This window comes from Curcuma longa, chromosome 20, assembly GCF_044706935.1.
Source record: "Curcuma longa cultivar G26 ecotype Majalengka, Jawa Barat chromosome 20, ITB_CL_G26_1.1, whole genome shotgun sequence".
In the NCBI taxonomy this organism is placed as follows: Eukaryota; Viridiplantae; Streptophyta; class Magnoliopsida; order Zingiberales; family Zingiberaceae; genus Curcuma; species Curcuma longa.
The window spans coordinates 3,864,885-3,887,783 of NC_133880.1; the positions used below are offsets into that span (position 1 = coordinate 3,864,885).

A 22,899-nucleotide genomic window follows, 5' to 3' on the forward strand; every position below is an offset into this window, starting at 1 on the left:
CCATGTTTTAAGAGGAATAGAAATGCAGGTAGCATCTGGGTATCTTCTCAAAGGGTTGATAACAAAAATTTAATATTTTCTCGAATTAGGTTAGTTGTGTTTGGCACCCGACCTACTAGTGAAATCTGACGTACCCGGAGAGTTTGCCTACGATGTGTCGAATCATAAGACGGGTAACAACATTCGTAACTATTACGCGTACAAACGTTTTCAGAGGTCCAGATCCGATGAGCCAGGATAGCCGTCGAATCACGAAAGATCTGACGGCCCGAAATTTTCGGAGTAAGTGATAAAATTGACCAGGGTAGATCCGGTAGCCACACCAACCTCGCTGGGGACCACCGTGACCTGGCACTCTGTTAGCTCGTGGTGCACATTAAAACAATTGGAAAATTTTCACCAAACCCCTAGCATTATCATAATTAGCAACTAAGTTAAAGCCCTCAAAATAAAAAATAAAAAATAAAAAAATAAAAATAAAAATAAATTTTTATTTTTCAATGAAATAAATATTTTAAAAGCCAATGCGAGCTCGAATACCTGAGTTAAAAATAATGCTAACTTATTTGTAAAATATTTATTTAAAAAAAAACTCATCAACAAGGTTAAATTAATGGTCAATCTAGACAAACTGGCTCCAAAGAAAATCAACAATTCTGGCACATAAAAAAAATAAAATAAAAAAAATTAAGTCAATCTGATACACCATACCTACTTTAATATTATTTACAGAGAATAACCCCCTAAGATTATTACAATCAAAATAATGGAGGACAGGAAGAACAAATTTAAGAAAACTACAAAACTGGTTGGCTATTCTATGACCATGGCCACTCTAATTCAGCCAAAATAGGATCACAAAGTAATTTTCAGGATTTTGTCGTCCCTTCCAGATATCTACAAAGATCCTGTAAGCTCAACTCTGGCCATTTTTACCCAACCAGCTCTTAAGGTTACAAAGTGCATCGATTGACAGGCTTTTGCAACACCTATATCTGCATAGCTGCAGTTGTTGTTCACCTTGTGGCATGGAAGGACTGGAATATTCGTCGGAGAAGCAGACCACGAGCAATGTAAGATTGTCGAATGTCTTCAGCCGCAGTGCCTCCATAACTACCTCTCTGGCACATAGCTCAGGGTTGTCGTGCCGCCTCAGTCCCTTGCTCACTATGTCGACGGCGTGCTGGCTTGACATCACGTCCCATATGCCGTCGCATCCTATAATTAGGAACTCGTCATCCTCTGATAGAAGGGCATGCCTGAACTCAGGCTCCGCGATGAGAGGGGAAGGAGAGCCTCGGGGCTCTTTGATGTCCCAGTCTCCCAAGGCGCGAGTGAGGGAGAGCACACCGTTGAGGTAACCGCCATCAATGTAACCACCAGACGCCTCGATCCTCTGACGTTCGACTGCATTTGTGGGCCTGTGATCCTGTGACATTTCAACTGCTTCACCTTTTCTACACAGAACAGCTCGGCAATCCCCAGCATTGGCGACCATGAGAAGCCTGCACGAGGTTGTGAAAACGATGAAGATAACCAACATGCGAAGAGTAATTAGTGGTAATTCCTGATTGAAACAGAGCATATCATCAACAGCACCACTAATTGAACATCCGATCAAATACAGTATGAGTCAAAGATCCCAGAAAAAACTGGGTTTTAGTATCAACATATACACTACTAAATCAAAGACCCAATGTGATTGCTTTCAGAATTACCTACCTTCCAAATACCAGTGCTATGAGTGCTGTGGTTCCAGAAGAACTGCTAATACACTCATCAGCCAAAGCAAGGTCAGCAAGATCGAATGCGCTTTTGATTGAGTTCTCGACTGATTTCATGAAATCCTCATCAGGTTCATCAGCATGCGGAAAGCCAGCATCTTCAAATAAGAACCTAATGGCATGCCTTTTAATATAGGCTGATGCATCTGGACCTCCATGACCATCAAAAATCTGCGTAACAAAGATTTTTCTTGTAACAAAACTATTATCTGCAGCCAATATAATAATAAGGTCATTTATCAAGTGGCATTAATAGGTTACCCCATAGAAGGCGCTAGGTGTTGGGCACCTAAACATAGTTCCCAGATTTTCTGAGAGATCATCAATGCGAATGTGTTCATCTTCCATGTATCTCCTAGGTCCAATATTGGCAAAGCTACCAGAACGAAGATTAGGAACAAATTGATGTGATCTAAAAGAATCAACTGACGCAAGTGGTGCTGTTGTGCCCTGTCAAACCATAGAAAAATATACAGAATTTGTTACTTGAGCACACAAACTTCTTTCAAGAACCAAAGCAACTATATGTGATCTATATCCATCATGCAACAATAAATAAGCAGATACAACCACTTCAAAGAAGAAAGCATATGAATAACCAAAAAACCTCATAGATGAGTCAAATCTCTCTATATAGGATCTTGATTGAAATTTTTGCAACCTAACGCATTATTAGTTTTCAAAGATATGTTTTCAACTATGAGATTGACAGGACAAAAAGATTCTTAACAATATGTTGTTTTTTGTTATGCCCTTGTATGGCCTGCTGACTAGAGAGGAAGTTCATCAGTAAAGGCATTATATTATTACCACCATATCCAGCTTCAGCAAACCTTACATCAATTCAAGCACGATTAGAAAACATACGGTCTTCATGTGCAGTGCTTGTAGATATTAATGCCATTTGTCACGCTGTACATTTCAGCTAATAAGGCTATAGATCCAAACAGCATCAACTTTCTTAATTCTTAGTGCATTAGCTACTTGACCAAAATAAGCAGCCACAAAGGACATTGAATTTTAATCATAATAAAGTACAAGAACAAACACCATGGATTACAAGAATACGAAGTATGTTCTGAAAAACAAATGAAGAAAATTTAAACTTGCAACTTTTGAAGGCAAGAAAGAACAACGAAAATAACTAAGGAGCAACAGATAGAAAAAAGTAACCAATGATGGAAGTTGAAGAAAAACTGGTAGATCATAACTAACATACTGAAATGTAAAAGCCACAATGACAATGTTGTCTGAATATAGTAAGGTGGTCTCATGTGGGCTCAATTTGTCATTTAAGTAACTAGATGTCACAGTGACAAATGCTGTTAGCCTTTGATACACATAAAATAAGGCAACATATCATGCACTTTTGAAAATTATTTTACCATTTATGCTATATGCCGAGTTCCTTTACGTGTTCCTAAACTACAGATTATATCATTGTTATTTTAGGGACAATTTGTTACTTTCTAAGAATAGATCCTTCAACAATTAATCGACTATATTGCCTGATTTATTTTATTTGATGATAATTTACCAGCCATTGAATTCTGAATGTCATTAAATTCATTTTTTGATCTCATAGATAAATAATAATTGTATTTATATGGAACTGTGCATGATTAGAAATGTTTTTAATGAATCCTAAAGTTGAAAGTTTATGGTCAGACAACTGAATTTCTTTTGAACAAAAACATAAATTAGAATCACTACTAGCATTCCATTATTTCTAGTCTAAATTGCATGCCTAGAAATTACATAACTAAAGAGAATGAAAGTGAAATCCACCCTACCCCTTGTAAATTTTAAAACTAACCTGCAACCCCTGCGTGCCAAGTGAGAAATGTTTACCATGAATTTGATAAAAATGGCTCAAATGGTCCAACTCAAGATTATATAGGTGGATCCTTAAAAAGTTATTTAACTAGGTAAGAGATACTATCTATGTGGTGAAGCCACGACATAATCCATTAGCAGTATGCAACCTGCATATGCACCACATGGGGTCCATAGTAAAAAAGATATTTAACATGGATTATATTGACAACAAGGAAGAAAATTGTCTATGGTGATATACATAATTCTACAACAAGTACGAAATATCTGATCAATTTAGGCAATTCATGTAAAAAACGTTTTGCGGTGGATTAACCGAAGTGTTTCTCATAAGAATAAGATTACATTAAAGATCAACTCTAAGTCTTTATCTTTTTATACTAAACATGAACAAACTCACTGGACACATCCAATATACAGTACCTTATTGTTTGTAGATAATATTGTTTTGGTAGATGAGACCCGTGAACGAGTAAATGCTAAACACGAATCATAGTGGAAAACGCTAGAAGTAAAATGTTTTAGGCTTAGTAGAGTAACAACAGAATATAGAAATTTAAATTTAGTAATATTAGACGTAATGAGACAATTGTTAAGATAAGAGATGACGAATTGTATGTAACTGAGAACTTTAAATATTTAAGATCATTTTTATAAAAGGATAGAAGGATTGAGAGATATCTTACATAGAATACAAGTAGGATAGTTGAAATGGAGGAGAGCGTCAGGTGTTATATGATCGTAAAGTACCTCTAAGATTAAAAGAAAAATTTACAAAACCACAGTTAAACCTACTATGTTATATGGAGTTGAATGTTAGACTATGACTCGAACACATGAGAAGAAGATGAGAGTTACAGAAATGAGAATGTTAAAGTGCATGTACGGACATACAAAAATGAACAAAATAAAAAATGAAAATAATAGAGAGACAGTCAAGGTTGCACCTATTGAGGAAAAACTACGGAAGACACATTTAAGATAGTACGGACATGTATGTAGATGACCAATAGATGCTCCAGTTAGGCGATGTGAAACTATGACAAATGTGAACATTAAATGAGGAAGAGAAAGACCAAAGAAGACTTGATTAGCAACAATAAAATAAGATAAAATTTATTTAAATATAAATGATGATATAGTAGGGGATAGAGTTCAATGGCGTAGAAGGATCCATATAGTTGACCCCACCTAGTGGGATAAGACTTGGTTGTTGTTATTGTTGTATGTAAAAAAGGTTTTGCATCTATCACTTAATACATCACATTTTAAGCAACCTAAACAATCCATAGTTCCATATAGAAAACTTTGCAAATGAACTCGAGCAGTCATATAAGATACACAACATAATACATGTTAGTCAAACTAAACAATTAAGGTAAAAAAATTTCATATAACCTAAGCAATTATTACCACATATTTTTTGTTAGTTTATTTGGATGAAACTACTTTGACCAAATCATTGTTAGGTTAGACTTGATTTTGAGCATTCACTTTAAGTGATTTAGTTAACCTACATAACCCTTGTGCAGCCTGCATAAGGGAAGCACAAACTTGTTTAAGTCAATTAAACCTAACTGCCTAATCAATCAAGCTACATGTGCAATATGTTCTTTAGTTGCATACACTTATGGGGCAACATAAACAGCCTATTCTACTGTTTTTTCAGATAATAAAAAAACTTAATTGTTTCCTACAGAACCTGAATTTAAGTCAGCATCAATCAGATAACAGTAACAAGGGATGGCAACAAGGAAACGTTAAATTCAGGGGAACATTATATGCTAACCTTCACGGTTTCCAAAATTCCCAATGACTATACAAGTAGTTTTAATAGGGAAGTTGTAATGAACGCGATTAACCATTATTACATGCGTAGAATGAGATTTTCCCTTTTCAAAATTTAGACTAGCAATTTTTACCTATGATACTTCTGATTGTCCATACTATCTATAAATGCCCTATGTTATTTAATCTTTATTTTTGTTAGAAAAGAAACAACCTCTATTTACATCACTTTAACTAGAAATTCCCACAAAATAAATAATAACAGCAGGTAATATACAAAGGCAGCCTAATCATTTCACTTTTTATAATCAATTGACCACCTATCTCTAGCTTTATTATAGAAATTATCCTCATTGACAGCTACAAAGGTTATTATGACTAGATAAACTTTATAAATTCACAACGGATAGTCATGCCGTTACAAATTGTTGAAATGCCATAACTAAACAAGAAAAGAAAAGACTAGCCTATTACTGTCAACTGCATAAACATAGGATTTGTAGGGGGAAAAAATCAAAAGTTAATATAAACAAACAAGATTTATATGACACTACTCAATTAACGAACTAAGATTAAGTTTCAACCAAACAAATATACTGTGTGGCCTTACATACCATAACATCAGCATTTCTACCAATTTCTAGTGAGCATGCGTAAATTCTTACAACTACTCTCAATAATTCAAAAATAAATTTCAAACTCGATATGAAAAATCATCTACGTTTCAAGTGCATATTCATCAAAAGCTAGAAAGAAAACAAAAACATTTACAAAGGATCATTTATGATCATTGTTGCTCTCCAGACTACAACCTAGCCGAAGGAAACAGTGAAGAACCAACAGATTTTTTTTTCTTCTTTAACAATATAGAGCCAGATTTAAATATACTTAATCAAACACCGATAAACAAAAATTTCCTAGTAATATTCTCAAAATCGCGAGAACTTTAAATGAATCGACGAATAAAGGAGCCTCTTTTCACTCCCCGCCTGAAGGAACACAACAAGAGAACACGCAACTACATGCAAAGAGTTACCTACAAATCCAGTGGAAAAAGCAAACAAACAAACTTCAAAATCTAAAACTCACCATCTCGGAAACCGCAAGATCGACCTCCGCGTTATCTGATCCCCCACCTGACGCCGCAACTGCAGCTGCTTCAGACACTTGGACGACCTCCTCGACGACTCCGGACCCGCATCGGCAGTGCACGCCGAGCACCGGCAACTTTGAGGGAGAAACCTCCGCCTCAACGAGCATCTCCAACGACCGCCGCTCTTCTTCTTCTTCTTCTTCCCCAATCGTATCGCTAGGAAAAAGAGATCGAATTACCTCCTAGAAAGCCTGCTGCCGTACCTGCGCGATCTCGGATCGAAGAACACGATAGGAAATTTGGGGGCTTTCTTTTTCTTAAACTACCATGTGGATTCCCAAAACTCGAAGCCTGACGGCGTCGTCAAATGGCCGTCACGGTCGTAAAGCGCCGTTAAGGCCGTGGCTCACGTGAGTGCTTTAATAATCGTGCCCGGCAGCAGATGGTTAAACACGAACCGTAGGATGACTATCGCACGGGTGGATTTGTGCCACGTCGTGCCGACGTCTCCGATTTACGTACACTACTCTCGTCCGATCGAACCGAATAAAATCGACCCACGGCTTAATTTCATTCGGCAGTCAAAATATTCATTATTAAAATTAAAAACATGATTTGATTTTTAAAAGTCTAAATCATTTATGAGAGGAAACATAAATTGTTAAATTTTATTTGCTTGTACGCTACTCTTACTCATTAAATTACACAAAATAAGATATATAGATGTATATTTTATATAACAAATATCTTTTTGAAGCCATGAACGGTCAACATGTCCAAAAAATTTCTTTTAGGAAATTGAACAAGCACAACCTTCGAGGAATTCAATTAATCAAGACATGATGATTATTATTTTATGAGAGAAAAATAACAAATGTTTGATCGTAGAATAAGAGGACTAGTTGAAATGTTGAATATAGGTTGAGCTACAAAAGGAAAGATTTAGTCAAACTTGTTCTATAGTAAAAGATTATAAATTACAATATAGTTGAACAAGCACACATTGAGGTTTAAGCAAGATGCCAATTATAGATAATGTAATGTGCAAACCTCATTGGCTCCATATAGTTGAATGCTATCTAGTTTTCATAAGAGTTAATAGATCAATATAGCATAATTTGTGTTATAATGCAGTATGTATTTTAATTTCCACCATCCATGATCCAATGATAATTCCGTAGGAACCATTTTTCCTTTCTGAACTAGATTAAGGCCAGGTTGAATACAAACACATCTAGCTAATGAACAAAGTAAAAAACACATTACAAAGGCGAAATAAAATATATTAGATTGATGGAACCATGCATTGCAGCATTTACTATCGCTCACCAGATTAACAATATATGAAGTGCATCCCAACACTGAACACATTCCTAGCGATCCCATCCGGAAGGACGTTTTCTTTCTCGAGGCCTCTGTCTTGAGCTGCAAAATCACAAGGAGAAAAACGAATCACAGACAATAAAAATAGGCAGAGACATAACAAGTGCAATGAAAACATCTGGGGAAATGTCTGGTTATAGTGCATCATGACACAGTTCAGTTTTAAAGATAACATCAAGTTTTTTTTTTTTTTTTGAAGGCTAACCTTTCAGAGCCCTTGTGGTTGTTATTCTCATTTCTGTTTTCTTCGTTCTTGGAAGGAGGAACAAAAGGATTAACCGCTTGTGCTTTGTATCCATCCCCTCCAATCGAACCACCAGAGACAAAACCTGCTAAAGCTGGCCTTGCAATCGAGGATACATTACTCTTAGTATTAGATGAGGCAGCAACAAAATTGCTTTTGAATTGTGCCATCATCCCGGTTCTCAACGAATTGACAGCAGATGATCTATTACTCTGAACAGGGTGAGAAGGTGTTGCTGCATTTGTAGTCTCTGGATTGTAGCCAATACCGAGTCCAAAGTCCACACCACGTACACCACGCCCGCCTCCGCCACCACCTTTTCCTCTACCTGCACCTTTTCTCCCACCTGATAAAGAGTTTCTTTATGTTAACAACAAACTGAACATGGTTATGTTATACGACAGTATATTCCACACAAAAAACTAAACAAAGCATCATGCATGAAAAAACACATTTATTTTAACAGTACTAGAATGGCATGGAAATAATACACATACCAGAACCTTTTCGTGCATCACGTTTAGCCCTGAACTTCCCATCCTGAATTTAATAGAAGATTCAATGAACATATTTATAGAGAAGAAAACAAAACAGTTTTCTTACTTTTCATTTCAGCTTACAGGATCATGGTTGCTTCATAAATCAGATACAACACTCTTAACAGAACTCATTTGTTGGACAATGAAAAAAACACTTGAATTATGGTAGAATCAAGGCTCCAATGCATTCAATGTTCCATAGTCATTGTATAAGTATTAAAAATAGACTCCTCAGCAAATAGTGGTATTTAAAATTATACATGTATTAGTGCTAAAGATATTTTCAATGGAAGACCAGAATAAATTGACTTTAGGCACGCAACACGAAATTGAGGTTACAGTAGAAGCTAAATATCAGAATTCATCGACACAGCAAGACTATTTCTCATAAAAGCCAACAAGAACTTAAATTAGGCTGGTATGGCCTAAGCATAACTAACAATGGCAAAAATGAAAAACCATTGCATGGTATAATTAATCAATGTACATAATGGATACATAAAAAGTTTATACGCCATACCTTCATAGCAAGATCCATCAACTCAGCAGGGACATCCTGACCAGCAGCTATCAAGCTATTCACTAATTCACCAGCAAAGCGTGCTTCCTTTTGTGTGATAAGAGTGTATGCAGTCCCATCTTTATCCCCAGCACGGCCTGTTCGGCCAATGCGATGGACATGCATGTCCATATCTCTAGCAATATCATAATTAACAACTGACTTGATCGATTTTATGTCAAGTCCCCGGGCAGCAACATCAGTTGCCACAAGAACATGATATGTTCCTGATTTGAACTTCTGCAAAATGTCCATGCGAGAGGCTTGGTCCTTGTCCCCGTGAAGGGCTGCAATTTTGAAACCTTTCTGAAGCAACTGACTTTCAATCTCATCAACTGCAGCCTTCTTTGAGGCAAATACAAGAACATCCCCGTCGTCAATCAATCCAGGTAGCTTATCAAGAAGCCAAGGCATCTTCTCAGCATCAGAAGGGATTACATTTACAACCTGGGTAATGTCCTCATTTGCCGTTCCTACCTCACCAACTGTAACTCTTAGAGGATCAGATAGAATTTCTCTTGCTAATCGTTCAACTTTGTATGGCATAGTAGCTGAGAAAAGTAAAGTCTGTCGATCAGGTCTAATTTGACCAACAATAGACCTAATCTGTGGCTCAAAGCCAAGATCAAACATTCGATCAGCTTCATCTAGTACAAGATAAGTTGCCCTAGTCATTGTCAGAGCCTTCATCTTAAGCAAGTCAATAAGTCTTCCTGGAGTGACAACAACTATTTCACAACCTGCCTTGAGTTCTCTGAACTGATCTAATTTGGATACCCCACCGTACACGGCAGCAACACGAAGCCCATAAGGTTTTGAAAATTTCTTAGCTTCTAGATATATCTGATGTGCCAATTCCCTTGTTGGAGCACATATCACACCAATTGGACCTTGTCCTTTGTCAACTTCAGGCTGATCCATAATATGAACAATCATAGGGAGAACAAATGCAGCAGTTTTACCAGAACCTGTTTTTGCAATGCCAATAATATCTCTACCAGACAGTACAATGGGGAGAGCCTGACATTGTATCGTTGTTGGTTTCTCATAGGCTTGCTTTGCAATAGCACCCATTAGTGGAGAAGGAAACCCACAATCTTCAAAGAGTTTGATTGGCTTTGGTATATCAAAACCCGAGACTCGGATAGCTAAAGTTTTCCGATACTCAGAAACTTCAAGATCGCTCATACCTACAAAATGAACAAAAAGCAAACCTTAAAAATCACAGATGAAAACATATATACTGCACATTGGTTCCAAAATAGCTCTTTCAGCATCCTAAGTTGGCAAACCTCAAAATTCAAAACAACTGCAACATGGAAACCATACTGGTACTACATTAGAACATATCGATATAGCAAAGTTCGCAGACAGACAACATGCACCTGTCAGATCTTGAAGGTGAAAGCATTTTAAAACTTCCATCCCATTTGTCCAAATTGTCATCTGACTTATTCACAAATCTCTTACAAAAGTACTCGACAACAGTCACACAATATGTAGAAGGGATGTTTCGGCACACAAGATAAAATTATTACTATCACAATTGACTAAAGTGTCATAGAAACAGCAGGAAAGCCACGAAATTTACCGGATATTGAAGGATTCTCTTCGTAGAAATCCTTGTTAAACGGCTCGTAGTCCATAGTGCTATGATCCAACGCCGGAATGGGCTCGATCTTTCGTTTATCCATGACAATCGGGTTATCATCTGAGTCATATTCTATCGCCCCCAAGTCCACTGCTTTGGCTGCAGCATACACCTCCTCATCTGAATCATACCCAGCGTGAAGCGCCTCCGATGCCAGAGTCAACCCGGCGTCCTTCTTCGATCGCAAGAAGCTCTCCACAGGGTCATCCTCGTCCTCGTCATCGTATTTTTCGCCCTTGTCCTTCGACAGCGTAGAGGCAGGAGGCGGAACCCGGATCTCCTCCTGGATCCCCTCCATGAAGGCGTCGAGCGGATCGATCTCGCCGTCGTCTCCGCCGCCTCCTACGATCGGCCGATCGGGAGAGTCGGACTGGTCGTACTCGATGTTGTCGAGGTCGGCATCCTCATGGTTGTCTCCGCCGCCGCGGGAGGAAGGGGGGACGTAGAGGCGCTGCGGAACCGGCGTTCTCTCGAAGTTGTAGGTGGCGGGGCGGTTGATCCCGAATCCCTCGAAACCGAATTTGCGCTTCGACATCTCTCGATTGGAACTAGGGATTAGGGTTCGAACTCTGGATTCAGCAGCGGGGAGGCGGGGTCGTGGAGATGGAGAGAAACCCTAATTAGGATTTGGGTTTTGTCAGTAAAATCCGTAACCCGAAGACCCGTTCACATGAGGAAAACGAAGTTTCGATTGCGGTTTACGTGGAGTATTCCTATTGGCTAAGAGAAGATAAGAACGAGATCTTCTCCTTTTATCTTCTTGTCCCTTCCTCCGTTGCTCCTCGGCCACACAGCGCGCTTTAACCATGGCAGCGACGTCGTTCCCCGGCGCGGTCAACGGGCTCGTCTCCGCCAAGGCGAGGCTCTCCGAACCACTTCGAGGAGGTAGCAGGAGTCTCCTCGTCCTCTACCCGCGCGGAAGCAGCGGTCTTCCCCGCGGCGCGGCACTGGTGGCGTCGGTGACGCCGCTGGAGCTGTCGGAGAAGGTGGCGGAGAGCATAAAAAACGCGGAAGAGACGTGCGCCGGGGACGCGGCGAGCGGGGAGTGCGCGGCGGCTTGGGACGAAGTGGAGGAGCTGAGCGCGGCGGCCAGCCACGCGAGGGACAAGCTCAAGGCCAACTCCGACCCTCTGGAGAATTACTGCAAGGACAACCCCGAGGCCGACGAGTGCCGCGCCTACGAGGACTAGCTTTTCAATGGATTAATCTTTCCATAATTAGAAGTTTATCGGTACCAGTTGTTCATCAAGATTTGCTGGTTTGGGTATCTGCGTCGATCGTTTGGTTCCACGACAAATAAAAGTAATATATATTAGATCTTGATAGGATTCATGTTCTTGAAATTAAGGATTGTTAGATTTGGAAGATCAAGAGCGTTATTCGCTGATCGAACAAACTACTTGCGTTTTGATTCTGATCTCCGTTTGGTAATTAAAGAGGAACAATTTGTGATTGTTGTCAACTAGAGAAGTAACAACAGCTCATGCTGCTTCTCTTATTATAGCTTCTTCCTTATTCACTGGAGTCAAGGAAAGAAGAAACAAAGATGTGTACAAGAATTCAATCGATCGGAACTTGTGAAAAACGTAGACCAAATGGATATCAACTTCATGATCTTTAAGCAGAGGTGGAAGTTTTATCGCCGTGCTGTTGCGGTTGCGTCACCGCCGGCGCTCCCGGAGCAGGAAGAGGAAGCTGAGGCGGCGCGCCGGCAGCATGAGCGTGCTGCTGCTGCAGCCTCTGCATCTGCAACGCCGTGAGGTACAGCCCGACGCCGAGGAGCACGGTGATTAGGCCGAAAATTCCGGCAGCCGCGAACAAGCCCGGCCGGGTGACGTGGCAGTCCGGCTTCGGCTTCCTCCAGTTGCTGATGTGGCCGGCCTCCGCGCCGATGCCGATGAGGAGGAGCACCTCGGCGACGGCAAAGCAGATCCTGCACCAGCCAAGCTTTCAACTGATTGACGCGATGAAATTATGAAATTATTAATAAATATTGTTGAAATAGTAAAATTAAGATGGAATCACCAGGTGGTGAGGAAGAGGCAGCAGGCCTGCCGCGTGAGTGTGGTGGCGGCGGAGGCCGGCGTGTGCGGATCGTGAGGCATCGCAGAGGCGGGCGGAGGCGGTTGTGGCCCCGAGACATAGAACGGATGCTTGGAAGACGAGTCAACGGCGACCAACAAGTAGGCGTGCTCGGCGAGCATGGCCACCGCCAGCAGCAAGAATGCAGTGACGGCGCAGCCCAGCGGCGTCCGCCCGCTGCTGTCGTAGACGCACACGAAGCTCTTCTTCCCGGCGCCCTCCTCGCTCAGCGCGAACCACGTCGCCTGCGGACACCAATCACGGGTCATGTACTCCGTTCGAGAAACAAAAGCAGACCAAGGATTACGTTCGCCTAATTGCCTCTGAGCGGGAGGCCTCGGCGGCGAGACAGAGCACGAAAGCGACGAGGCCGGAAATCACGGAGACGAAGATGAAGAGAAGGGTGAGCTGGCTGCCGAGCTCGGATCGCCGGTGCCACTTCCGCGAAAGGTCGGCGTGCGAAATGGCCATGGAGGTCGCGGTGATAACCTTCGCTTCGTTCTCTCTGAGACGGATTGCATGGGGCCGGAGACACGAAGGAGATATAGAGCTGTTGATCGAGGTAGGACAAAAGAAGAAGGCAGGAATCCAAATGAATCGAATGCATGGAATTGCTTCAGTTCAGGTGGCTGCGTTGCTTGGTTCAGAGAGATTCTTTGGCTCTAATTTAGTCGATGATGCAGGTGGAATTGCAGAGGAAAAGCGACCAGCTGAGCTCAGTTTTGCTGAAAGCGAGGAAAAGAGAAGAAGAAAGGAACCAATATATATAAATATCTATATCGAGATTGCTATCTTATGCGACAAACCCGTGCGCTCGCGTGCGACTCCCTGACCCATTGCCACTGTCACTTTCAACGTTCTTGCCGTGCCGTCCGACTACCGCCGGCCGCCGCCTCGACCGCCATCGATGCACCACTCGCCGGTGCTCCTTCCGACGGCGGATTCCGATCGGATAGTGGTTAAAATCCGATGAATACCCGAAAATGCAATCCATGTCTGCTCACCATCACTGCCGACCAAATCGTGATCGGATTCCGGCCAAATCGCATGTCGGTCCTTTCTCGACCGATCCTTGACTGCGATTTAGCCGGAATCCGACCGCAATTTGGTCGAAATCTAATCGTGATTTGGGCGGCAATGGCGGTGAGCAGGCACAGATCGCGTTTCTGAACAAATTCATCATATTTCGACTATTATCCGATCGGAATCCGCCATCGGAAGGAGCACCGGCGAGCGACGCGTCGATCGCGCTGGGGCGATGGTCGGACGGCGTGGCGAGGGCGGTGGCAGTGATGGTGGATTGGAGGTATCATGCACGGATCGTGCAGGATAAATCGCGCGGCATAGTATATATCTCTCTCTATATATATATTAGATATTTTCTTGGTTCATCAGGAAAAAACCACGGCCCAAATCCTCAATAAACCCGGCCCAGTATTGCGGTTCACGAGTCCGATTGGGTTCGGAATTCTGATACCCTAGACTGGGGCCGGGTTAGGGTTTTCTAGCTCACTATAAATATTCGAAGGTTCCTAATATCGTTCACTCTTCGGATCTCTCAGCGGCCGCCGGAGGCGAACACTAGAACCAGCCATGGTTCACGTCAGTTTCTACAGAAACTGTAAGTCTTCCTTCTACTCTAAGAATCTAGCCTTTGGATGTTGTTTGTTATCCTCGAACGGATCTACTTTGTTCTGGGGTTCCTGATTTTCATGTTTTTTTTAAGAAGTGTAGACTATCTGTTGTGGAGAGCTGTTTTCTGTTTCGATTTAAGCGTTTGTGTTATCTTCGATCTGGAATTTCTGGTCGGCCTTTGATCTTCCTTGATAAATTGAATGTTCTTCTAAAAAAAATCAAATTTGCATGACTGATATTAAGAATTGTAGCGGTTAAACCTAGCCACGCTATAAATTTGCAGATGGGAAGACATTTAAGAAGTTCCGTCACCTTAGATCCTCTTTGATAAATTGAATATTCTTTAAAAAATTCAATTTTCTTGATTAATGTTAAGAATTGTAACCGTTAAACTTAGGCACACTGTAAATTTGCAGATGGGAAGACATTTAAGAAGCCTCGTCGTCCCTATGAGAAGGAGCGGCTTGATGCGGAATTGAAGTTGGTTGGTGAGTATGGGCTTCGCTGCAAGCGGGAACTCTGGAGGGTGCAGTATGCACTGAGCAGGATTCGAAATGCTGCAAGGGAGCTTTTGACGCTTGATGAAAAGAACCCTCGTCGTATTTTCGAAGGAGAGGCCCTCCTTCGCCGGATGAACCGCTATGGCCTCCTTGAGGAAGGACAGAACAAGCTTGATTATGTCCTCGCCCTCACTGTTGAAAACTTCTTGGAGCGTCGTCTTCAGACTCTTGTCTTCAAGTCAGGGATGGCAAAGTCTATTCACCATGCAAGGGTCCTCATCAGACAGCGCCATATAAGGTACATGTTTCCTTTTTTCCTTTAGTTGATGAGTTTAATTTTCTGAAAATTGCAATTTGTAAATTAAAAATAATTTTTGCTGTTCATTTTCTTTGGGGAAGATCGAGGCAGTACACAGGGTGTTCTATCAAAATTATATGCTTACCTAGCAAACCGATAAGTATTTTTAGTTTGTCAACTAACATGGTTTCAGCATAGTCTTATCTCTGTGCCATGGTAATAGATCTTCCTCATTAAACTGTGTTGTTGTTCCTTTGACATTGAGCAGCACACTGCTGCTGCAGTGGTCTTCAGTTCATTCCTGTAATGGTTCTACATATTAGCTTCTTTTATCGACAATTATCTTCTTTTATATACAATTGGTTCTCTTCATGTCTGGTCTCTGATACTTGCAAACTATCCCTTGCAGAGTTGGTAGGCAGGTGGTCAACATCCCATCATTCATGGTGAGGGTTGATTCAGCAAAGCACATCGACTTCTCCTTGACAAGTCCATTTGGTGGTGGCCGACCTGGAAGGGTGAAGAGAAAGAACCAAAAGGCAGCAGCAAAGAAGGCTGCTGGAGGTGACGATGAAGAGGATGAAGAATGAGCAATATGCATTGCAATAGTGATGGTTGAGTTTTACTAGTCCCCTGTTTAACAGGTTTATGCTGATTTTATTGTCAGTTGCTTCTGAATCTTTTTGAGTTAGCACCATCTCATTCCCTCTCTGGAACTCTGGGAGTTTTACTTGAATCTTGGATTTTTTTTTTTTATGAATCTAGACAAGGCATGAATCTTATATATATTATTTTCATATTTTTAATCTTAGATTGCTGCTTAATGCTTATCTTCAACTTATACATTTCATTTTGTAGTTTTGTTAAATCCTTTTGACTTAACAGAGAATTCAAATTGTCAATTAGTTTGCTCTATTTGTTCTAGTCAATTTATAGGACAATTGATTCATTTGATACGACCATGTCAAGTTCTCTCATTGTATTATTACTTATTTGTTATCTTTTTTGTATAGAACTAATTTATAAAATCATATTAGTTTAGGGTTAAGTGAGACTCTAATTGAATCTTTAAGGGGGAATAGTTGCATCAAATGCTCTTTTAGGGACGGTTGCAAAGATATGCATGGTGAATTTTTCTTGAATACTTTACATTACAAACCATGCTTAGGCAGATAGTTTTCAGAGTAAAATTTATTATCCTTCAAAAGATTTTAAATTATTTATAAATTTTAAAATTTTAAATATTTAGAAAATGTAAAACTATTTTTAAAAAACAAATTAATTTAAAGTTTGATGATTTACTCGAACCAGTTTACAATAAGATTTACAATAATTAAATATTATAATGGGACTCCTTTGAATAGTCTCACATTTTATAAGATATTTTCTTATTTTTTACTTTATTTTTTTATTTGATATAAAAATTAATAATGTTAATATTAATTTATATATAATAATTATATAAACTAACTATTAATTTACTTAATTAATCATTGATTTATATAATATATATTTATATAGTTACAGTTTATAAAGTATAATATCTATATTAAATACTATGATTTATATATATATATTATTTATATTGCATTTAAAATCAAATTTATTTAGAAGATTTAAATTTATATGTTTTATATTGAAAATTTAATCTATTTTTTTATAAATTTAAAAATAATAATTTTAGGTTTGATTTTTATTAAATTATAAATCCGAATTCAGAATTTTTAATTACAATTTTTTTATTTTTTACTTTTTATTTTAAAAATATAAATTTATATATTAGTTAATTATTACCATTTATTTAATTAATTATTAATTAATAATTTATATTAATTTATAATATATATATACTTACAATTTATATAATAATTAATTATTAATATATAACACTGATATAATAAGATATATGACACTGATTTTAACATATAATTTTATATTTTATTTTAATATAACGGTTTTAATTAAAACCCTATTCTTCCTCCTTCCTCCCGCTCGCGATTCCGCCGCCTCCTTCCTCTCACTCGTGATTCCGCCGCCGGTCCCAGACGATCGCCATTTTGTCGTCGACCGCCAGCATCTCCCCCCTCTCCTCGAAATATCCTAATACTATCGTAACTGTCCGAAGAGTGGTCGCCGCCGCTATTGATCTCTCGCCGGTCACCATCGCCGAGCTAATTTCTCGCCGATCGTCTTCGCTGCTGGTTCCAAGTAAGTCTTCATCGTTTATATAGCGAGTCGATTCTTTTGTCCTCGCGCACTGTGCCGGCAACTCGACCACGGTAACGCACGCGAGATTCTCGCGCATGCTGTGCTGGTAGGGTTCCGGGGCCGGTCCCGTGCCGGAACGGTAAAAACCGTCCGTTTGGAGCGGCACCTCAAACGTTGCTTTTCATACAATTGCAGACTTGTGATTGATTTATCCAAGTGACAAGGAGTCTAAACCCGCAAAAAAATCAGAGAAGGAAAAGAGGATGTTGTATATTATTGGATTAGGCCTGGGTGACGAGAGGGACATCACCCTCAGAGGTCTTGAGGCTGTCCGCATTTGTGACAAGGTCTATGTTGAAGCCTATACCTCCCTCCTCTCCTTTGGTCTTGCTTCTGATGGTCTCTCCAGAATGGTATTGACCTTCTTTCTCTTCTCCTCAATCGCGATGACTCAATGAGTTTAGTGCTCTTAATATGCATCCTTTGTTTCAGGAGAAACTGTATGGGAAGGACATTGTAGTTGCTGATCGAGAGATGGTTGAAGAGCATGCAGATGCTATTCTCCGTGAAGCTTCTGATTCCAATGTTGCTTTCTTGGTTGTTGGAGATCCTTTTGGGTACTTTATTCTTCCACCTGACAGTCATAGAGTGTTGTTCTGTGCTTGAATTTTATATATATCTGGATCTTCGTAACTAAAAAGGTGTTGCATCTGAATTTTGTAAATGTGAATTTTACCATTGCTGAAGGATTGTTTCAACATATCCTCACTTTGAATAGGTTGAATTTCATGCCCGTTGCAGATTCATGTGCAATAAATGATATTGTACAATAAATTCAACTTTCAAATTATATATCATAATTTAGATTTCATAATCTTGTGATGTGCATACTAAGAGATTACTAGGTTCTCCTTTTACTGTGTGTACAAAGTGATGATTTAAAAGTGGGTTATTGGTGTTAACAGTATTTCTTCCTGCCTACTATTGTTGTAGAAAGTACTCAGCTTTCCTGAAAGACTAAATGAGCTTTCTTTAAGAAATCATTTAAAATCTCACTGTTCATTTTGTCTAGTTATCATCTCAACATTAGAGTATACATTTCTTTAGTAAAAATCTATAGCTTGAATTATGGTATGATCAAAATTCTACTGTCTATCTGGCTATTTAGTTAAAACGTTTTTGTTTGATAATTTCTATTGTAATCTTTTTGCACCTCATTTACTTCTATGAATGTGATATGAAATTATACTGTTTTAATCTAGAACTTTATCTTCTCCTCAGTTTAGTGCTTCTTCAGATGTGCTATCCCTACTATACGTCTTTTGAAGAACCAGCAGTTTCCCATCACTTTACTGTGTGATCATTTGTAAAATTACTTAGATTTATCTAGATAGATGTTATATCTAGATTTCAGCTTGATTCATCTGATATTTATACTTCAATTTTAATGCATTTTGACATTCACTCTTTTTTTTTTTTAGTTTTTGGCAATATGGTTTTCATTTCTTGACCAACTATTTTCTATATTATATTGCAGAGCAACCACCCATACAGACTTGGTTGTTCGGGCCAAAAAAATAGGGCTGGAAGTCAGAGTCATACACAATGCTTCAGTTATGAATGCCATTGGAGTTTGTGGTTTGCAACTTTACCGCTATGGTGAGACAGTGTCAATACCTTTCTTTACTGATACATGGAGACCTGATAGTTTCTACCCAAAGATCCATAGAAACCGACAACTTGGCTTGCACACTCTATGCTTGTTAGGTCAGTTCTTTATACTCTTCAGTTTATAAATTCTTTGTATGTGTGCTTTGAGAGTTATAGATATTTGAATAAATCCTAAATTGTAAGTGCACACTTCAAAAAGCCTAGTTGTTCATACTGCCTTGTATTGGTAACAACTAGGTTATCTTGTCTAGAGGAAATGGAGAAAAGAGAAACACAGCAAAGACATTAATACAGTGGCTTAGTAGAAGTTGCATAGTTGATTCATGACTCTTATACATCACGTGGCCAGGTACTTACATAAGTGTCCTCGTTAAAATAAATACTGTGAGAGGCCTTTTTCTAGAGTTTAAACCCTAGAATAACATGTTTTCTGTGGCACAATGAATCAGTTTGAATTACTCTAACTTTTTTATGTGAGTTATTTAGCCTAGATCAAGGATTTAAGACATGAATTTTTTGTTGTGCTTGAGGGAATAAACATAATGGAGGAAATTGATGGCATATTTCGCTTTGATGTTTTATTTTCTTTGTTAAAGCTTCTATTCCTTTTTATTTTATTTTTATTTAGAAAGATGAGGCTTTTGAGCAGCCTTAGCATGTCGGACATTTAGACATGCTGATCCTTTGTATGACATTGCCAAATTACAATTACAGTTAATCATTCCTCTTCTATTCCCTTATTGCTGTAAGCTAAGAGTCTTAAGATGTTTCTCCTCTGCTTGTGCCCCAACATGAAATGAGTCATTATGTGGTTGACACATGACACAAGAATCTATTTGTTGCTATTTTTTTATTTTTTTTAAAGTAATCAATGAATCCATATAATTATGTACTGTGTTGTTTTGAACTTAATATTGTACCCTATCCATGTGATATTGTTGCATATGCAACACTAATTAGAACAGGAAATAATGGCTGTTTTATGTCAGGCTGTTCTATTTTTTTTCTAAATTTGATTTAAGCTTTTTTGGTACTAAGATGTCACTAAATATCATTTTTTTTCCAAGGTTTTAATACAGTTTTTGAATCTACAGATATTCGGGTGAAGGAACCATCTTTGGAGTCATTGTGCAGGTACTGTAAAATAAACCAAACTTTGTTCTGTAACCTGTGCGTGCTTAATGCCATATGTTGTTGAAGAACTTTGAGATGCTTTATTTTATTTTGGCATCAGGGTGACTGTTTCAAATTGAAACACACAACTTATATTAGTTATTTCCTTACATTTAACTATCTCGTTTTTTCTTTCTTCCTCTTTTAGGTGGATAGGAGAAGTTTCTACTAGTTTGTTCTTCCTCATGCCCTAACAACAGTCTTTGCTTTTTCTAGATTTAGTCATAACTTGTTTTGCTAATATTTCGTGTCCCTTTTGACTCCTGAATTTCCAGAGGAAAGAAGTGTTATGAACCACCAAGATATATGCAAATCCACACTGCTATTAATCAATTATTGGAGATTGAAGAATCAAATGGAAAATCTGGTACATATCTGTCTGCAGTATGCCCTTTCTCCATTTCAGCAATTATTCACACTTCATTCCAGAAATGAAAGATCCTTAGTATGGATACCACTGCAAGATATTGGGGTGTTCAATGTCAATGTGTGCCATTAATATGCTTTTTCATGCAAAACCAGGAGTTAAATGCATATTCATGGTCTAAAAAGTTTAGGGTGTATTTTATATTCTCATGATTGTTGATATTTTCAAGCATGATATTCAGTTTCTTTCCTCACCCAGGTCCTATAGGCCAAGCTCTACCTCCTTTTACTGGCATATTTAACGTCAAGACCTTCATCTTAAGAGTATCAATCACTTTATGCACCTATAATAACCAACACATGAGATAATATCTCCTGTCAGCAGACTATTGTTTCCTTTATTTATCCTTCAATACAATCTTAACTTTGCATGCCAATCTGCATGTGGATATCTTCTATCGAAGAATAGAATGTGTATAACCTGTAAATATGTACAGTTTAGGGCTATTTTCTGATGGCGTTTCAAACTTTCTTGTTGTAATTTTTTTTAGTCCTTCATTGCCTAATTCATCTCTGTTGGATAAAGGTGATTTATTTTTATCAGATGGTAACCATTTGACTGCTTTCCAGCTTATGATGCAGAAACAAAGTGTGTAGGAATTGCTCGCCTCGGCTATGAGGATCAGAAGATAGTTGCTGGATCAATGAAAGATTTACTTGATGTAGATTTTGGTCTGCCTCTTCATTGCCTTGTAATAGTAGGCGAGACACACCCTGTGGAAGAGGAGATGTTAGACTTTTATTCAATCAAGTCGATAAATGAATAAAGATCAATCCTGTATGGTGATACATCTATCTACATGCAGGTGTGCAATAACAACTCGTTTGCTGAATTCTGTTTTGTTTAGCATCTCTACTTCATATTACTTCTGTCGAATTAGTAATCCTGTCAATTCACAAATGACAATCACACCAAATAGATTTTGTCAACATGGATTTACCATTTAAAGTTTGACAACCCATTCCGGTGCCACAAGTGAAATGGTTTGCCGACCAACTGTAACTCATTTAACAAATGAAACAGGTCATGTGGAAATCAATGACCTATGTGCTTCCTTTGCATTCTCTCTCTCTTTTTAATTGTCTTATTATTCTAAGCCCTGGAGTGCATTGCCGTGCTTATATATTACATACTGCTGTTACTTAGTTGACTGCTAACAAGTGGATTAGAATGTCATTAGTGGCATTAAGTATCTTTGGTGTTATTGTTAATACCTGTTTTTTTTTTTGTTTAACTGGAAGTTCAATAATGTTTTTTCTGCCCATTAATAAGGCTCTTGTTGTTATACTGCACCTTAATACTAGGAACCCAAAACAATCAAATAGTTCCATAAACTCCTATGGATAACTGTATTGCCCAAGTCATAAATTATTTGCTAGGAAACTTCCATCAGAATTTTTTCTTTTACCATTCATCCTCCATTATCATGCCTCAAATGACAATCCAACATATTGCTTAAGATGTTTATCGGCAAACATGCTAGAAGTGAAGCTTAGGAAAGATCAGCCTCCATTTCTCACTCTTTGTTGTTTCCAAACTTGCAGGACACAGAGCATGGTGATGGAGCGATGCTTAGTTTTCCTTCTTAGCGATTGAGGAAGGCATAAATTTTATAAACATCTGTTCCAACGGTTTTCTTGAATATATGTAAAATATATATATTATCTGATCGAGCATTGACATCGAGATGTTGTTTGTTAACTAATTGACATGTTTTCTTTAAAGATGTTACATTAACATTCTCATGTTGCCGGCAACATGAATTTCTTTTTCAACAAATATATCAGATGAATTTGCCAATAATATGCTTGCATTTTAATTGAATTGTGAATATATTGGATGTTACATAAATCCTCACGCAAACAAGTTAATTCAAAATAATATATAAACAGGATTATATTTTTGTTCATTAAATATTTAAAGAGGACAATCTTTTTTCTTCTGCAACTAAGGGTGAAATTTATCATTTTAACGATCTTACACTCGATTTTATAATTGATATAAAATTAATTAATTAAATTGATTATC

General features: G+C 38.5%; 6 protein-coding genes across 6 annotated transcripts; 3 read left to right on the forward strand and 3 right to left on the reverse strand.

Annotated features, from left to right (window-relative positions):
• Positions 1–664: 664 nt before the first annotated feature.
• Positions 665–6,770, reverse strand: LOC141813339 (putative protein phosphatase 2C 2). Its single transcript, XM_074701287.1, has 4 exons — positions 6,498–6,770; positions 2,046–2,234; positions 1,723–1,955; positions 665–1,505 (listed from the first exon to the last, which is right to left on the reverse strand). Exons 1-4 carry the CDS (start codon positions 6,666–6,668, stop codon positions 917–919), a joined length of 1,182 nt encoding a protein of 393 aa, XP_074557388.1. The 5' UTR covers positions 6,669–6,770; the 3' UTR covers positions 665–916.
• Positions 6,771–7,671: 901 nt separating this feature from the next.
• LOC141813840 (DEAD-box ATP-dependent RNA helicase 24) lies at positions 7,672–11,466 on the reverse strand. Its single transcript, XM_074701831.1, has 5 exons — positions 10,818–11,466; positions 9,188–10,416; positions 8,626–8,668; positions 8,090–8,474; positions 7,672–7,926 (listed from the first exon to the last, which is right to left on the reverse strand). Exons 1-5 carry the CDS (start codon positions 11,410–11,412, stop codon positions 7,875–7,877), a joined length of 2,304 nt encoding a protein of 767 aa, XP_074557932.1. The 5' UTR covers positions 11,413–11,466; the 3' UTR covers positions 7,672–7,874.
• Positions 11,467–11,657: 191 nt separating this feature from the next.
• On the forward strand, positions 11,658–12,200 carry LOC141814086 (calvin cycle protein CP12-1, chloroplastic-like). Its single transcript, XM_074702083.1, has one exon. The coding sequence runs from the start codon at positions 11,684–11,686 to the stop codon at positions 12,065–12,067; it is 384 nt and encodes a 127-aa protein (XP_074558184.1). The 5' UTR covers positions 11,658–11,683; the 3' UTR covers positions 12,068–12,200.
• A 137-nt stretch (positions 12,201–12,337) lies between these two features.
• LOC141814084 (uncharacterized) lies at positions 12,338–13,530 on the reverse strand. Its single transcript, XM_074702082.1, has 3 exons — positions 13,281–13,530; positions 12,903–13,204; positions 12,338–12,810 (listed from the first exon to the last, which is right to left on the reverse strand). The coding sequence occupies exons 1-3, from the start codon at positions 13,428–13,430 to the stop codon at positions 12,495–12,497; spliced, it is 768 nt and encodes a 255-aa protein (XP_074558183.1). The 5' UTR covers positions 13,431–13,530; the 3' UTR covers positions 12,338–12,494.
• Positions 13,531–14,509: 979 nt separating this feature from the next.
• Positions 14,510–16,143, forward strand: LOC141813442 (small ribosomal subunit protein uS4y-like). The gene is made up of 3 exons (XM_074701409.1): positions 14,510–14,580; positions 15,011–15,392; positions 15,802–16,143. The coding sequence occupies exons 1-3, from the start codon at positions 14,553–14,555 to the stop codon at positions 15,980–15,982; spliced, it is 591 nt and encodes a 196-aa protein (XP_074557510.1). The 5' UTR covers positions 14,510–14,552; the 3' UTR covers positions 15,983–16,143.
• A 1,262-nt stretch (positions 16,144–17,405) lies between these two features.
• LOC141813809 (putative diphthine methyl ester synthase) lies at positions 17,406–22,636 on the forward strand. The gene is made up of 8 exons (XM_074701794.1): positions 17,406–17,600; positions 17,796–18,013; positions 18,093–18,217; positions 19,138–19,367; positions 20,366–20,405; positions 20,720–20,811; positions 21,441–21,676; positions 22,416–22,636. The coding sequence occupies exons 2-7, from the start codon at positions 17,864–17,866 to the stop codon at positions 21,635–21,637; spliced, it is 834 nt and encodes a 277-aa protein (XP_074557895.1). The 5' UTR covers positions 17,406–17,600; positions 17,796–17,863; the 3' UTR covers positions 21,638–21,676; positions 22,416–22,636.
• Positions 22,637–22,899: the final 263 nt, after the last annotated feature.

Bases quoted from the DNA above. Each gene is read 5' to 3' on its own strand.
- LOC141813809 (XM_074701794.1), top strand. From the start codon at position 17,864: ATGTTGTATATTATTGGATTAGGCCTGGGTGACGAGAGGGACATCACC. The intron at 18,014-18,092 runs GTATTGACCTTC...CCTTTGTTTCAG, and splicing joins CTGATGGTCTCTCCAGAATG to GAGAAACTGTATGGGAAGGA. The intron at 18,218-19,137 runs GTACTTTATTCT...ATTATATTGCAG, and splicing joins GTTGTTGGAGATCCTTTTGG to AGCAACCACCCATACAGACT.
- LOC141814086 (XM_074702083.1), top strand. From the start codon at position 11,684: ATGGCAGCGACGTCGTTCCCCGGCGCGGTCAACGGGCTCGTCTCCGCC.
- LOC141813442 (XM_074701409.1), top strand. From the start codon at position 14,553: ATGGTTCACGTCAGTTTCTACAGAAACT. The intron at 14,581-15,010 runs GTAAGTCTTCCT...GTAAATTTGCAG, and splicing joins CGTCAGTTTCTACAGAAACT to ATGGGAAGACATTTAAGAAG. The intron at 15,393-15,801 runs GTACATGTTTCC...TATCCCTTGCAG, and splicing joins ATCAGACAGCGCCATATAAG to AGTTGGTAGGCAGGTGGTCA.
- LOC141814084 (XM_074702082.1), bottom strand. From the start codon at position 13,430: ATGGCCATTTCGCACGCCGACCTTTCGCGGAAGTGGCACCGGCGATCC. The intron at 13,205-13,280 runs GCAATTAGGCGA...TGGTGTCCGCAG, and splicing joins CCGAGGCCTCCCGCTCAGAG to GCGACGTGGTTCGCGCTGAG. The intron at 12,811-12,902 runs GTGATTCCATCT...TGGCTGGTGCAG, and splicing joins TGCCTCTTCCTCACCACCTG to GATCTGCTTTGCCGTCGCCG.
- LOC141813339 (XM_074701287.1), bottom strand. From the start codon at position 6,668: ATGCTCGTTGAGGCGGAGGTTTCTCCCTCAAAGTTGCCGGTGCTCGGC. The intron at 1,956-2,045 runs GTAACCTATTAA...TTTGTTACGCAG, and splicing joins CACCTAGCGCCTTCTATGGG to ATTTTTGATGGTCATGGAGG. The intron at 1,506-1,722 runs GTAGGTAATTCT...AACCTCGTGCAG, and splicing joins ATAGCACTGGTATTTGGAAG to GCTTCTCATGGTCGCCAATG.
- LOC141813840 (XM_074701831.1), bottom strand. From the start codon at position 11,412: ATGTCGAAGCGCAAATTCGGTTTCGAGGGATTCGGGATCAACCGCCCC. The intron at 8,669-9,187 runs GTATGGCGTATA...TATTAAATTCAG, and splicing joins TGATGGATCTTGCTATGAAG to GATGGGAAGTTCAGGGCTAA. The intron at 8,475-8,625 runs GTATGTGTATTA...ACTCTTTATCAG, and splicing joins TGATGCACGAAAAGGTTCTG to GTGGGAGAAAAGGTGCAGGT.